General features: G+C 49.2%; 1 protein-coding gene across 2 annotated transcripts in view; it reads right to left on the minus strand.

The window, feature by feature from the left end:
* Positions 1-254: 254 nt before the first annotated feature.
* RANBP10 (RAN binding protein 10) overlaps positions 255-16453 on the minus strand; it is a 136601-nt gene continuing 120402 nt past the window's right edge. For both annotated transcript variants that reach the window (XM_077132770.1, XM_077132769.1), the window contains 10 exons: positions 12159-12181; positions 10574-10758; positions 8281-8393; positions 6674-6782; positions 6415-6563; positions 6022-6223; positions 5151-5272; positions 4554-4705; positions 4149-4260; positions 255-3735 (listed from right to left, as the gene is read on the minus strand). In XM_077132770.1, coding sequence (XP_076988885.1) covers positions 3605-3735; positions 4149-4260; positions 4554-4705; positions 5151-5272; positions 6022-6223; positions 6415-6563; positions 6674-6782; positions 8281-8393; positions 10574-10758; positions 12159-12181 — 1298 coding nt within the window. In that variant the 3' untranslated portion in view covers positions 255-3604. The remainder of the gene's footprint in view (positions 3736-4148; positions 4261-4553; positions 4706-5150; positions 5273-6021; positions 6224-6414; positions 6564-6673; positions 6783-8280; positions 8394-10573; positions 10759-12158; positions 12182-16453) is intronic.

Consider the following 16453-nt stretch of genomic DNA (forward strand, 5'->3'; position numbering starts at 1 on the left):
CTGAAATTGATTTTGCTACTTTTTCCTTGCCTACTACCATGAAAGCTGTTTCAGGGAAAAGAACCAAAGCTTAAATACTAACTTCTTTGGGGTCTTGGAAACACCTGTAATTTCAAGGGTCCCTGAGGAGGCACCAAGGACCTGGGCACTCCAGGGAAGGTGCTCTGTGGATGGCCAAGTCCTTCAGGAGAGGGTGTGCCACACAAGGGGTACCAACCCAACAACACTCAAAACAGAGACTAGACACTCATGACTGCTCATGGATGTGTATTTTAATAAAAATAATTCTGTCAAAATACAACAGGAGTTTTTTCATCTCTCAAGTACAGTTTTTATAGGATGTCTTGTGTTAGAATTCTCTCTTAAACCCTCCATGCCCACAAGTTTCATGCTTATGCCAAGTAATAACTTGCAAGGACAAAGGCAGAACCAGTATGCACAATGTGGAGGATGTCTGTTTCAGCTGTAGTTACAAATGGAGGAAAACCCTATGCAAAGAGATGGGTGCCTTGGGTAACCAGAGTCCAAAATCTGGTCACAGGTCCAGGTACACAGAACTGGAGGTCAAGTAGGGATCTGCTGTCCAGCTGCCACATGGTATGCATACCTGAGTTGTGAGCAACCAAAGGAACTTTCAGTTCCAACAGTTCTCTGCCTCATCTTTGTGCTTGCTTAAGGGATGGGAAGGTAGCTGAGCAGTCCCACTTCTCCATTTCTTGATATCCCTATTCTGATACCTTCACCAAGCCACAGACCCATGTGGGTAGGGATTGGGATTTCTGGCTTTCTTTGAGGGGTCTTCCAGTTCCTGCTCTGGAAAGAGACCATTTGGTGCTGCAAGGGGTAGATAAGTAGGGAAGGCTGCTTCCCGAGGGTTGGACAGCCTAACAGAGTCAGGTTCTCCTCCTACCCCCATAGGTCAGGTCCAGCCTGTTGCCAGGGCTCCTCCCAGGTGCCTTCCTAACTCGAGGCTCCTGGAAGCAGATCAGCTGAACTGGGTGTGCATAAGGGGCTCCTCCAGCTGGCAGTCAGGCCTGGACTATCAACAAGATAGTGGGCTCAAGCAGCTTGGTTTTGGCCCTCTCCACAGCTTGTGGGGCACAGGTTTGTCCCAAAGGTGAGCTGTTCAGCTGGGATAGGGAGCCCCTCTGGAGAGAAACAGAGTAAACAACTTGGACTCAGCTGAAACAGTGAGATAAGGCACAGAAAATGGGGAGGTGGCCATAGGTACTGAGTGTAAGCCAGGCAGACACCCAACCCCATGCAGCACACAGCTGTCCCAAGCCCTCCTGGGCCCTCTCTCAGCCGCTCCACAATCCAAGCCCAGGCACCCATCCCAGCCCTGACATACCCCTGAAAGTACTAGCTGCTCAGACACTGTTGGAGGTCATGCCAGCTTAAGCCCTCATATAGGGATCATCCACCAGTCAGCTTTATGACTAAACAGTGTTGCCCAACTGACATGGATGGGGCCAGTCCCAGCTTTGCCACTAATTTGTGGTGTGACTTTTGCCAAATCACTAATCTCTGGGTCCTGTTTCCTTATCTGTAAAAGGAGAATTGTTCTCTCAACCCCATTCCAGCTGTAAAAGCCTTTGGTTTTAATTTCCAATCCTGCTAGCTGTGATCATTTTAACAGCCGGATGTTTCCAAACTCTGAGTTTAGGAGCAAGGCATTTCCATCCTTGCAGGGGATGAATTTCCTTTATAGACAGGATAACATCTCCCCAGTGGTTCATCATTTGTGGACTGCCAGCTGGGATCTGGACAGGGACCAAGAAAAAGCAGCAGCCTATAGGATCATCTCCCAAGGCAGATCTCTGGGAGAGCATAGGGACAGGCCCCTGCCACCCATCACCTGCAGTTGGTCCAACTCAGTCATTTTTCTTCTTGTTCAGTTGCCGGCCCAGCAAGGCTTGGTGGACATGGAATATTTCATGCCATAACAACTATTCCTGTGTCCATTAACATGGAGCAAGAGCTTGCCCAGCCCAGATCCAGGCTGAAGTTCAACTTCTGTGCTTGCCATGGCTGACCCTCCCCTTTTCAAGAGGCTGCTTGTGCTCCCCTCCTTGTGAAGCAGGTAGGCAAATCCCAGCACTGTCAATGCTCCTCTAGGCAGGTTTCCTCCCTTTCTTCCTCCTGGGCAGTCAGTCCTTTTCACAGATGGCCTTCCAAGTCCTGGCAGCCATCACACAGGCCTTCCTCTCCCAATTTCCTGATGGTACTAGGACTGTTTTTGCTCCACAAGCTTTGAGGAGTCATCTGAAACGTCTGCTGAGATGTTTGTAAAGCCCATAAGGTCCCTTCCTTGGGCTAGCAAATACTCAGAGCAATCTTTCCTGACAAGTGGCTAAGGCCAAACTGCAAGGAACCATCTGGCACAGCTGCAGGGAAGCCTGGCCTAATGGGTCAAGGGCCCAGCTGCTCAAGAGACCAACCAGCCCAAGAATCTGCCTCTGCAAGGTACTGGCTCTCAACAGAAAGCATCAAATCTATGAGAACAGTACAGAGATGGTAAGATCCAGGCAGGAAGGAGGCAGCCTTGTGTTCAAGGGCCACTGTCCTAGGAATGGAGACTTCCTTCCTACAGCCTGACACACAGCAGCTCTTGTGTTGAAGGCAGATAGTTTCCAGACAATCAATTTAGAATAAATGAATTATTTGGCCATTTTGAGAACAAGGGAAGGCAGGGTGCAAAAAAGGGAAGAGAGAAAAGGAGTGAGACAGGCAGTGGGAGGCAAGGTAGAATGGTAGTATGCTGGCCAAGGACCTTCTACTCCCTTGCTTTGCTGTGTGGCATAGGCCAGCTTGTCTTCTCTCCGTCCCCTCAGCCCTGCAGCTCTCTGCACAGTCCAGCTCTCAAGGGTCTAGGGCCCCACACCTCTTGGGATGTTGCCCACCAACTTAGCCTGACCACTTCCCAAAGTCCTATTCAGCTTCCCTAGGCTGCAGCTGAACCTGTGGTTCAATAAAGGTGGAGCCTAAAAGAAACAAAATATTTTTCTAAGGTGACAGAGATGATTCTTTTTTAATGAGTGGGACTCAAATAAAAACACATGGTGTCTGGACAGCCTCACCCAAGAGGTGTTGGACCACTAACACTATGATAAATACTGTGGGTTTTTTTTTTTAATATATATATATATATATAATCTCATTTTTTTTTACTTATGAAAATAATAAGCTATCACCAATTTGGATAGGCTTCATCACTAAATTAGCAGAAACCAGCTCAGCACAAACTCTCCAGAGATAAATACTGGTGGCTCAGTCAGGAGGAAAAAAAAGATTAAAAACTCCAACCCTCTTCAAAACAACCCCCCCCCTTTCAAAGTAGAAGGCGCTACATAAGAGTAACCAGCCAATACTGTGTCACAGGCCGCTGCATGTGAAGGGAGAGAGAGACAGAGAAGGAGAGAAGGAAGGGAAAGAAGGAAGGAGGGGAGAGGGAAAGGGAGGGGTGAAGGCCAGGCAGGAGGCAGAAGGAGTGGACTCTGCCCATGGCTTCCAGGTCCCTACACCTGATGATGCCTATGAAGGGCAGAGCTGCTCCAGCCCTGGGGTCGAGGGAGGGCCAGGCGGGGCTAGCCAGCATGGTCAGCTAGTGCAAGTAGTCGTCGACTCTAGCAAAGGAGCAAGATCCTAGGCCTGCTCGGGCCATGAGCCGGAGACATTCGGATGCCTGGCCCAAGGCGAGCATCAGAGGGGGCTGCTTTGGCAGGTTCTGAGACTCTGTGGAGGAGAGACAAGTCCTGGTCACTGCCTTGCCCAGATCAAAGTTCCCTTGGGGGTGGAGAGTGGTGGAGAGTGGGAAGAATCACTCAGAACACAGTGTTCATGAGTCTCTGTGTGAGTGTGTCCTAGTCCCTAGGCCATGGCCCTGCAGTCATGCCAGGAACTTAGCTTCCTTATAACAGGAGGCTGGCCTAGGGCCTATCATGATTCAGGCAGCCAACTCAGTTGGGCAGAGGAGGTCAGGATTTGGGTTCAGCCACAGAAGTCAAGGAACCCTGCATGCTACCAGGGAGGGTCCAAGCAAGGCTCACTGCTCCGATCTGGGTAAACATCGGTTCTTCCTGAATGAAGAGAAGAGGAGGCTACCCCAAGTACTCTTAGGCCAACTTGTTTTTGTTCACTCCACTTACCTAAAATGGCGCTGTTGAGAGCAGCGCACACAGGCTCTCTCTGGATGGGGTCAAGCTGCTGGCCAACTGGACAGCTCCAGGGGTCCGAGTATGCTAACAGGCTGAAGGCATCCTAAGGAAGAGGGAACTCTGAAGAGGACTGTGGTATACACACCACACACGTCCCTGTGGTTGCAAAGGGGAAAGGGCCCCACCGGGTACCTTCAGACTGTAGGATCTGGGCAGGACTGCATCCTCCCAATAGCCTGGATAGGAGGGTGCATCCTGGTGTACCTGCTTCCCATTGCAGACATGGTTAGGGCCCACTCTGTCCTGTTGCCACTACTCCCAGGACCCTCCCAGAGTCATCGTGCCCTACTACCAAATGGAGGCCTGCTCTGTATGAGGCCCTGGCTTGTCCTGTACCTGCAGCATCTCCATGTGAGCCAAATTCTTGCCATACTCCCGGCCCAGCTGCTCACTCAGTGCCTGCAGCTCACGGCCAAAGAGGATAATCCTTTCTGTAGCAGCCTGGTTGCCCCCACAGAGCTGCCGCCGCGGGTGCCCATCGTCTGCACCTGGAGACCAGCAGATAACACATCAGGAGGGGAAAGAGAGAACAGGAGGACTGGGGTAGGGGCCCCAAGGAAAACATGGTATGAAGGACCCCAGTGGGTGTTGGCTTTGGTTAGAGGTAGGTTAAGGGCTGGATAGAACAGGTGGACCATCCATTGCTAAGGTGTTATTAGTCCACCGGCCACCACAGGTCTAAGAGTCAGACAGGATGCTGCAGATTTCCCTCCTCCCACCCTGGACAGATGCACGGGCATTTATAAAAGCACCCATACTCACGTACTCCCTCCAGTCTCAAACACAGAGAGACCTGGGCTTTAGGTCTGGCTTGAGCTTCTCAAGCTGCCAAAGCCTGCCCATCCCATTCCTTCCCAAGGGGAGGGGAGCACCAGGACTGAACACTGCCTTCCCATGGAACACCACTGGGTCATGCTGGGGCACAACCCTTACCCATGCTGGACTCATCCGTCTGCAGGTCCTCATGCTTGTATGCACCATTGACAATGCGTGTGGACATGTTTTCTAGCACACCATTGGGGTAATGCTCTGCCTCCATTTCCATCTCACTGTCGCTGTAAAGAAAAAGTGAGGTAAGTATTGACCAAGGGGATGAGGATGGTACAGCCTGGTTGGGCCTCCATTTAGGTTTTAGCAACAGATTACTGAAGGTAAACAGTGGGCCCCCAGGAGCATGAAAGAAAGGACAGGCTCCAACACTTGGCAAGCATTTCCTGACCCCTGTGATCCCCAGAGGCCTGACATCTGATTCCCACTTTTGTCCCAATATTGCCTATGTGACTCTCTCCTCCATGGCCCTCCTGTAAATTGGCATACCCCTTTCACACACAATGGCCAACCCCATGCAATTAGGCTCTGTGGGCCCCATTGGGATCTCTGTGGCCTTGGCTGGAAGCCAAACCCAGGACAGCCCTAAGGCATGCCTAAGGGCTGCTAAAAGCCACCTGGATCTGTAGCCTGCAGCCAACCTGGCTGTCCCCAAGCCAGGCTCCATAAAATCTCCTTCAGTGTTAGCCATGGGAATTCTGACAGTTCTGGCCTCTTTGGAGATCATATTCTCAGCATGGTAGTGTCAGTGCTGTTGGGGAAAGCCAGGAGCAAGGAAACTAGTAGTCAAATCAGGGGTAGGCCAGAAACTGAAACAAATGCCCTGTCTGGTGGTTAAACAGCTAGTATACTCCAAGCACCTGGGATGGAAGTAGGGGGTAAAAGGACAAAGGGTAGCACTCAAAGGGCTGATTACAGTGGGCAAGGCTGGCCCAGAGCAGGAGTCAGAGAGAAGGAATAAGAGAAAGACAGACACCTGGTCTCCTGGTTACTGGTGCTGCTGTGAGGCTGGGACTTGGTGGAGTCTGTTGAGTTGGACTCGGAGTAATTGACAGAGGATGGGGAGGAGGACGACGAGGAGGAGGACGAGGAGGAGGAGCTGGGCGCAGGGTATTTGCTATGGTTCTGTTTGTTCTTGGTAGGTGCAACGCCATTGCTGCAGCTGGGACTGTCTGCTCCTGAAAGCCAGGGGATGAGTCAGTAGAAGAGGGAAAGTTTGCCTCAAGTCCGGCCCCAGGAATGACCAGTGGCCCCATCTCCCTTCCCCAAAGCCAGCAGCAAACCCGGAGCCCAGCTGAAGGAAAGGCACGTGGGGTGGCCTTTCTTCTTCACACCAGTTCTTCCCAGAGCCCTCTGGAGAGCAGCTGACCTGTGTTATGCATGTGGGAACTACTGGGGCCATGTCGGGGGCTGAGGCTCGGGGAGCCAGGGTAGCTGTCCTGAGACTTGGGGCTTCGGGAACTCAAGCTGCGGACCTCACTGTCAGTCCCATTCACCATCTCCACAAACTGTCGGCACCTGCAGAGGGAGCAGAGCAGCAATGCTCTGGACTTGGCCTGGGCTGTATGTTTCCATCACCAGCTGAGAGGGACTGGGCTATGGGGGAGTTGATGGTTCTTAAGACTTACTTTAGCATGAAGAGCAAGTTGGGGTTGTGCTCCAGCAGCCCTGGGTAGAAGTGCTGTGTGGTCTCAATGGCCTCACCCACACGGCCCTCTAGCACCAACTTCTGGATCTCTGTAGAAAAAAAGAACATGACACTGAATAAGGGGATGCAGACCTCCCTCGGGTCTCCATACCCGGCATACTGCCAATCTCAAAGCATGGGCTGACCAACAGTCAGGTGGGCTGGCTCAAGACTGTCATGCCAAGTTGAGATGCCCACAGAAGAAAAGGATGAAGAAAGAACTCGGCAGTTTAACCCACAATAGTCCCTGATTTCTGACAAGTTTTAGGGAGTCCTCAAGAATAAGGGGAAAATAGAGGGAATGATCTTAGCCCAAGAGGCAAGAGGGTGAGTTTGGAGGCCTGTTTCTGTGGGGTGCAGGTCCCCAGGGACCTGGGGCAGGAGGGACCCTGGCCATGGGAGAATGATCTGGGGACAGGCACCCAGGCAGCTTGGTGGCCCTAGAAGCTCCTCTTCAGACAGACTTCTCTCTTTCCAGACCTCATAGGGGAGTGGCAATGGAAGCACATCAGTTTCTGGACCAGGGCTCATGTCCTGGGCAGTCTTCAAGGGCTTCAGTGTGCTCCCTGTCAGGGAAAAAAGGTCATCCTCCTCACACTAGCACCTCTGACGTTGGCACCTCTGAGGCCATCAGCATCTTGCTGCTGCTTTCTTGCTCTTGCCCTGGGACCTGGAGCATCTTGCTGGGAGCGACTTCTGGGTCTGAAGCTCTCTTATTCGTAGATCCCAAGTCTGGGATCCCTTTCCGTCTGTCTGGCTGAGCACGGCTTCTCTGGGAGACACAGACACATGCACATACACAGAGACAACAGGCTCAGAGAGATGGCACACACAGACACACACACAGACACACACACACTCCCTCACTCTCCCCTTATCTCCTTTCTAGGCTCTTTTTCCTCTTTCCCAAGATCCCTCCTTCTAAGAAAGAGCCCCCAAACACACAGCACACAGGCCAGAATGAACACTGGGAAAAACTTTCTTTGGCTAACATGCCATGAGTATGCAAAGGGCAGGACCAGAGGCAGGGAACAGAGAGAGATGCTACCATGGCAGCCACTGAGCATCAGCCTCTTTGACCACTGCAATCCTCTCTGTCCAAAAGGAAGCAGAACTATCAACGTTGAGTGAACAGTGGGCGAGGTACGGCATTGGTCTGAGGTATGGCACTGGTCTTATAAGATGCAAACACAGTCTTTTCAGAAGACCATGAATGGGAGGCTGAGTGGAATCCAGGCTTTGGGGGAAGGAAACAAGTGTAAAGGAGCTGAATCTGGCTATGCCAGGGCCTAGCCTGTACCCAGCCATCAGAATGATTAGGGAAGTTGCACTGAGATGCTTCCATGTCGCTGGACTGTCCATCTGAGAAGTATTGTTTTGAAGGAGGGACAGGAGTAAGGCCTGGGGCTAGGGCTGTCAGCTGGATTCCAGGGTGGTAAGGATCAGAATGGAACAGACTCCTGACAGGTTAACCAGGGCCACCATGAGCCCAAGAACAGAGTTAGGGAAAGGTGAGAAAGGGAAAGGGGAAAGGAGTCTTAATCTTACTTTGTCTGTTCTTTATGGACGCCTGTTCTTCCTGAATCGGGGTTTCAGTCATTCGGGCAAAAGCCGTGGCCGTGGCACAATACCCATGGTGCACCAGGTAAGATGAGACCATGCTAGAAGAAAGGAAGAACTCAAGGTGACATTCGAGAAGTGCATTTCTCAGTGACCATCTGATGGGACAGACTAGTTTCCTATTCTATCTGGGTCTTCCCTAAACACAATTTAAGAGGTGTAACTTCCAATGAACTAGAATAAAGGAGCTGACATAACATGAAAACAACCCCCAGTGCTAATATAGTCAGGCTGGTTAGGTGCTGATCACCACATCTGTGCTCACACCCTGGAGGAGTGGCTGTAATTTCTCTAAGACATGCTGCCCACAAGCCAGCAAATATGACTAATAAAAGTGCACAAAGGCGTATACCATCTCTGCACAGATGCAGCTGCCCACCTCGTGGACTGCAGCAAGCCCAGAGGAGGCTGATGGCCTAAGCATGGGCTTCCTGAAATAGCAGTCAGACAATCAGTCTGAAGGCTGCCCAGACAGATACGATGTGCACCACATGCGTGCTTTCTACAGACACATGTGCACCTCTGCAGGCAGCACACAAGGTGGACCTGTCCCTCAGAAGCACTGACTTTAGAAGGTGATGGGGAGCCACCCATGACCCAAGTTACTCCATCAGATGCCACAAAGCTGGAACCCAAGAAGCTGAGATATCAGGCTGATTTTTCCAAGAAAGGACAGGCACCAGCAATGCCAACAGGAGCACAGTCTTTGGAATCTGGATGGGAGAGGTCCCACACCCAATAGCTGTTTAATTCCACCTGAAGCTGGCTGAGCCATGGACTGTGTGTACACGTGTGTACATGTGAATACAAAGGATGAGCCCTCACATCTTGTGTGTACAGGAGTGAATACATCGGTGCGTACGTGTGTGCCTGTGTTGGTATGTTTGATGTCATTATTCTAATCGCCAAATACAAATGAAATAACACACCAAAGTGCCTGGGACAAGGTAAGAAGTCAATAAATAAAATCTCTATGAAATTATGTATTACATAATATTATATTCTAAGTAATTATTATTGTAATTATAATAATAACACAGTTATATAAAATGTGCTTCAGAGGCGCCCATATGAATGTCAGATGCTACTAAAATGTAAAGCCCCTTTGCCTCCATCATCTGCCTTCTGGAAAGTACACCAAATTTGAAAAACACTTTTATACAAGAGCATTACCTACACAAATTAAAGAGTGGAAAATAAACTGAACCTCTTATAAGGGGTAACTAGCCATGAAGATTGTGGCAAATTTGTCTCCTAGATAACAAAGCCATAAACAATGTTCATAAAATAAACCAAATAACATAAATTACATGCAAATACTACATATGAACACATATAGGCACACAGATATACAAATGTGAGCAAACACATCCATGTGCTGAGTCCTGGGCCCTGAAAGCTAGAGAATCAGTCCCTCCTCCACACAGTCTGAGAAGCTGCACCTCTCCCCCTGCCCATCCCAGCAAGCCAGCTGTGGGGACAGGTACTGTCCTGGCCTTCTCAGGAAGGACTTCACATCAGCACTGGGGACTGGGAATAAGAGGTAGTAGTGTTCCCATTCGCAAGGATGGCTGCCTAGCCCTGCCTAAGCCCTCTACGGGGCCAGCCTCAACAACAACTCATCAAGAAAGAGGCTGAAAAGAACCCAAGTATATACCCCACCCCACCTCAAGGGGACCCTGGCACACTGGTGCCTTTGCAAGAAAATGACAAGGGATAGCTGAAGCCCAGGCCTACCACTCTACCAATTTGCTCACTCATGGGAGCCAGGCTTCCATGCATCCCTGGCAGAGTAGGTACTAGTCATTGCCTCACTCAGACCTGTAGCCAGTAAGTGAAGAGAAACTCAAAACTAGCCTTCCTGAAACTAATCAGCCAAGGAGCCAGCTAGGCTGATCCCAGAGAAGAGTCTCTACCTGCCATCACTGCCATGGATGTATAGGACTTAGCTGGATGCTGACTCCTGAGTGGGGACCTCAGGCAGAGTCATGGCATTATGGATTTTCCCCTACCATGGGAAAAAATTTAGAGGAAGAGACCACAGGGCATCCTATTACTTCCTGTCCCAAATAACCTAGAGAAGGAAAACAGCACTGATGATATTAACATTCAGAAGCCTTCTGATTAGGTTGAGGGGCCAGAGGTTTGATTAGGACCTGATCTGGAGAACTAAGTGGGAGCTGTCCTTCAATAAAAGGGAAGCAAGAGAGCAGTGACTCACTTCTGCAGCACTGCCTGCCACTCGCCAAGGCGGGCACTGATGGGGAAGCAGTGGACAGTGCCCTGGACCTTGGCACGCCACTCCCGCATGTAGTCCTCAATGTCAAAAAGGAAGGGCTGCTGCCCAAAGTTGGCGTCCACAATCTCCCCCGGCGTCTGCAGGCCTACGGTGGGGTACAAGTTGGCCTGAGAAGGAAATGAAATGTCAGTGAGGCCCCGAAGGCAATTGGGTGGCAAGGCCTCGCATCTTCAGGGGCAGAGGAGAGAAGGCACTGGCTCATGAAGGCCTATCCCAGGGCTTTGAGAGAGATGCAGCAAGGCTAGGGGAAACTGGGCTAAGCCATACTCTTCACTCACCTCCTACCACCAGAGATACTACACCCTAAAGCCAGAGGGGAAACAGCAAAGGAAAACCAAGCAAGCCTAAACACAGGGATTACCCCGCCTGCATCAGAGGCCATTGCATCCCCAAGGGCCAAGGTCCTTCTCTGGAACTCAGTGAAGGTAGACAGAGGTAGGCCAGGCTCCCACAACTCAGCAGGTATGCCCAATGAAGATCTGTTGCAGGGGTGGGGGTGGGTAATGGCTCCTCCTGGAAGGAGTCCAAAGATCCCTTTGCTAGAAAAGAGGGGAATATGAGGGGGCAGAAAGGCACAGGCTGGGACAGGGAAGGAGGGCAGGAGGAAAACATGGAAAGGAAGGTCAGATGATTTGGACCCTCTGACCCTGGGCAAAAGGTAGGGAGAGACTGTGGCCCCTCCTGTTGGGAGGCTCACTCAAATGAGTCTCTTATGGCCAGTGAAGTTTAGGGCATGTCCCTCTATGGGTGTGGGGCTCCTTGCCTGCCATTTATCCTGCCATGACCAACGATTCTAAAGCCAGCTCTTGCCAGGCCACTTCCTCACTCAATACCTCCTGTGGTTCCCTACTGCTACTGACTCTTAGGGCCTTGCTAGCCTCCTCTTCATTGGGACTGCATGCTGTCTTCCTACGGCTCCCATCTTCCATCCACTCAGGCCATGTGCCATTCCTGAGACTTAGGTGCCTTTCCTGCACACTGGGTTCAGGAGCTCTCAACCCATAAGACTTCTCACTTCCTTCCTTTCCCATTTCATCTCCTAATCGATCTCCATGGCACCAGCAAACACACTTTCCCTGATTGTCACTGTACAGAACAGTGTAACCACATATTTCCTAGCATTTGGCTACTAGTGATCCAGCACCCTAATAGCTAAGGAACAATTCTCTACCTTTTGCTCCCCAGTCCACTGACTGAGCCACAGGGAAATAGTTTGGATGAGCTGAGACCAAGAGCTACCACCACTCATCCTAATAACCTCACAGCTGCCTCTGGAAATGCCACAAATTACTATTCTCTGCTAAAAGTCATAGAGGAAGCCCAGACCTTGCTACTAGGGAGAAAGAGGAGCTAGCAGGCACCGACTATATCCTTAAACTGACAGCGAAGTGCATATTCCTGGTTGGGGAAAGGGCCAGACTCCATACCCTGCAGTTGCAGGCACCACCACACCCCATCCCAGTCAGCTCTAGCAGCCTGGAATGGGAGATTCTATAGGAGTACTCACCGGGAGGTCTGTGAAGGCTATACCTGCAGAGAGAAAGAACAATCATCAGGCTAAAAGGTCACTTGGGCATCTATACCTCCGGGGGCCCATGGTGGAGGTGGGACCAAACATGGCCTGGGCCTTTCCTTTGCTGGATGGCCTTGCCAGAAGGATAGTCAGATGCATAGGCGTTTGCCCACAGCTTTTCCACCCTCCCAGGGAAAGCCTGCTAGAAAGTGCAAAGCCTAAATACTCTATTCCCTAAGATCCCTTCAGACTTGATTCAACACATATTTATAGAAACCTACCATGTGGGTCAAGCCCTTTTCCATCCCTAACATACCTGGCCCTCATTACAATTCTGGAGAACAGTCTTTCTTATCCCCATTTTACAGATGAGGAAAGTAAGCCTCAGAGATGAAATGATTTGCTAAAAATCACAAAGCTAGCAAGAGTGGTGGCACTGGACTCATTCCTAGTCATTCTAGTCTGACAGAGAACTAGAGACAGACAGCATGGCAGCTGCCTATCTCCAGCCCATACCAGAGTTCACAAAGATTCCAAACTGGCAAAGCACAGGTTAATGCTGGCCTGCGTTACCTTCAAACCTTTCCGAAAAGAGAAGAGGCTGCATTTCTAGGAACCTCAGCCCCAGATAAGGGGTAAGCATAGGTGGGAGTAGGACTCCAAATAAATGAGCAGGCCTGAGCAGGAGAGAGGCCTCAGAAAATAGCCACAAGAGAATCATGTTCTGCAGCTAGCAAAAAAACTCAGAGCCAAAGGAGATTCACCCAAGGACTCACAGCCCTCTCATTCTTTGGACAAAATTTTGTATCTTCTGGAAGCTCCTGAGTTTTAGTCTGGGAGATTTTCAAACTGCTGGCCCTTTAGAGGCCCCTGTCTGTTCCCCAAACTCCAACCCAGAAAAGAAACTGAAACCCTGTACAACAAAGAAATAGATAAAGGTCTGAAACCAGGTCTCCCAGTAAACCTGGGAGTTGAGGAACTGGCTCAGGGTTTGGGGAACTTAAGTGTCAGGACCCCTCCATGACTGCACAGCCAGCAAAGAGCCTGGGGCCAGAACGGTGACAGCACATACCAGGTGCTTTCTCTGTGCTGGGTGCTGGGCTCATGGTGTTATGTGAAATCATTTAATCCTCAGAACAACCAGGGAAGGGAAGGTACTGTCTCTGACTCCAGTGTGTAGTTAAGAATCCCAAGGTGTAGAGAGATTGTTTACATCCCTTGCTGGGCTATTTTGCTCCTCTGTGAGAGAAGTTCACAACCCCTGTAGTCTGCCTGCCTGAAGCAACTTTTGAGTCCCATATGCAATAGTCACTAAGCTAGCAGGTCTGAATCTGAAAGTCCCTGTGCACACATGAGAAAATTCAGTATCTACACTTCGCATCTGCATGTAAGCTGCCCTTAGGGACCTCTGTGTGGCCAGGATGCTGCTGGACTCCTAGACTCCTGGAGGAGGCCCACAGAACCCCAGAAGATGGGGGAGTTTTGACACCATCAGTTATCTGCAGTATGAAGGCCAGTGCATCAACCTTTCCAAGCCCAGACTCCTCGTCTGAAAAAAGGAGAGAACACTAATTCTTAGACCTCAAGGAAGGAAGGAGAAAATGAGATACTCTGTGAAGCTGCTTCACATACCCCAAGTTCTAGGTCCAAGGGGGCTACAGTTGTATCACTGGGTGAGGCAACTCTCACACTTCTGGGCAGAGGATGAACCACCCAGCCTATCCAGGTCTATATCACAATGGCACCCAGGAGGGACAAGGCTTCGAGGCGCTACCAAAAAGATGAGGAAAGAGCCCACTCCACCCCTTCTGTACTAGACAACAGTGACACCACTCCCCAGACCTGAAGGTCTCTATGAGCTCTGCTGCAAGGCCATTTGATTACAAGATCTGGGTAGGCCCACAGGAGGAAGGTTCAAGGAAAGATACAGGATGTACACTGGATGCCAAAACTTGCTGATTAAGAAGTACCCTGGGCTAAACCCTTGATCATGAGGCTTGCTCTTGTGAAGCTTATTTCTGTAGAGGAGAAGCTAAGCCTACCTATAGTTATGCCTAAGAGTTACTTCCAGGAAACCTCTTTTGTAACTCAGATGTGGCCCCTCGCTCTAAGACCAACTCTGCAAGTAAAATCATTACGTTCCCCCCTATATGGGACATGACATCCAGGGGTGAAAATCTCCTGGCAATGCAGGACATGACTCCCAGGGATAAGCCTGGCCCTGGCACCACAGGATCGACAATACCTTTCCTGACCAAAAAGGGGAAAAGATATGTAACAAAATAAGGTATCAGTGGCTAAGAGAGTTCAAATTAGAGTCGAGAGGCTATTCTGGAGGCTACTCTTAGGGAAGCTTCAACTAGATAATGCTAATTACCAGGGTTTGCCAAACCCCAACCAAAACGATTCTTGTCAACCCTGAAGAACACCTAGGGTTTTTTATCTGAGATTCTGCAAAAGTTTCACGTACTAAAATTACTTTCCAGAAACCTACAACCTCCAGAGGGGTTCCTAGGTCAGGTAAGTCCTGAAATCCACAGGGCTCGGCCTCTGCAAGAACATCAACTAGTTTCATCTCCCTATTCCATATTATTAACATCCCTTTCCCACATGAAAAAGTTAGAATGGGCAGAGCTCAAATACCCCTAAAGATTGGGAGAAGGATCAAAGGAGAAGGGGGAGTTATAACAGAGAAGTAGGATTTAACAAATGAGTATGACTGCTGAATCATTATATTGCTATTTCTTTCCAACTCTAGTATCTAGGAGGAGCTAGAAGAAAGGACCTAAAATTGTGGAACTATAACCCATACCAAACTTTGAAATCTGTTCTATAACTACTTGTTACAATGTGCTTTGAAATTTATTGCTTTTCTGTGTATATATTTCACAATAAAAAATGTTTAAAAGAAAAAAAAAGAAGTGCCGTGGGCTAAACAGATATTGGTCAGGAGTCTCTGAGACTAAGAGGATAAAGAGACGTGACAGAGGTAGAGCTGTGTGGAAATGACACTGCAAGTGCATGACCACTTGTGGCCAGGTGTCAGTCTCCTGTCTTCATTCACTCATTTATTCATCCTTCCATCAAATATATGCTGAGGGAGGCCTTCCACAAAGCTGCAAGCATGGGCCTCAAAGTAATTCAAGATAGACGGCATGCAAATAATCATACTCAGACAAATCACAGATGACACAGAGCGCTACTGCTGGACAAGAAGGATGAAGGAGGAAAGGAAAGCAGTTGGGGAGCTAGAGGCAGGAAACGTCATTCTGTTTATCCAAAGGTTAGGGCTCTGAGGTTAGAGAGGAGTGAGGGGCTCACAGATCCCAGGTGAGATTATGAAACACATTATTGCTAAGATGGCTTGTGAAAATGAAACAGTGATTTCAGTTGGTAATAGAGACCACCTGAATGTGGGAATGATAGAGGGAGGAGGCCTAGGGGCACAAATGAAATCAGAAGGAAAGATACATGATGGGTATTCCTGAGATGGGTAATCTAGGAATGCCTAGAGTGTATAATGATAGTGACTAAACGTACAAATTTTAAAATGTTTTTGCATGAGGAAGAACAAAGGAATGTCAATACTGCAGGGTGCTGAAAATAGATGATAATTAATATTTTAAAACTTTAATTTATGTGTGAGACTAAAACAAAAATGTTTATTTGGTACAAAATTTAAAGTTTGACTAGTGCATTTCCTAATGTAACTTATGTGGACAGCTTAATTGAACACCATAGTACTTGGAAACTTGAGTAGGGCATGAGATTTTGTAGGTTTGTCCAGAGTGATGCCCTGATAAATCCCAGAGTGATTTAACAGTGAATAAAAAAGTATTTGCAAAGTCCCCTTGGGGGAATGGTGAAAAAGGGGGGAAATTCAACTTCCCCAAGTGGAGAATTCTTGATATTCTCACAAGCTGTGGGACAAACAAAGCAATAGATTGAGCCCCCAGTCTTGGGGTCTATTCATATGAAACTCAACCCCACAAAGGATAGGCTAAGCCTACTTAAAATTAGGCCTAAGAGTCACCTCCAAGAGAACCTCTTTTGTTGCTCAGATGTGGCCTCTCTCTCCAGCCAACACAACAAGCAAACTGACCGCCTCCCCCCTCTCTACATGGGACATTACTCCCAGGAGCATGGATCCTCCTGGCAATGTAGGACAGAAATCCTAGAATGAGCTGGGTCTCAGCATCAAAGGATTGAGAAAAATTTTTCGACCAAAAGGGGGAAGAGCAAAATATGACAAAAGAAAGTCTCAGTGGCTGAGAGATTCCAAACAGAGT

Source organism: Tamandua tetradactyla, chromosome 16 (genome assembly GCF_023851605.1).
Source record: "Tamandua tetradactyla isolate mTamTet1 chromosome 16, mTamTet1.pri, whole genome shotgun sequence".
NCBI classification, from domain to species: Eukaryota; Metazoa; Chordata; class Mammalia; order Pilosa; family Myrmecophagidae; genus Tamandua; species Tamandua tetradactyla.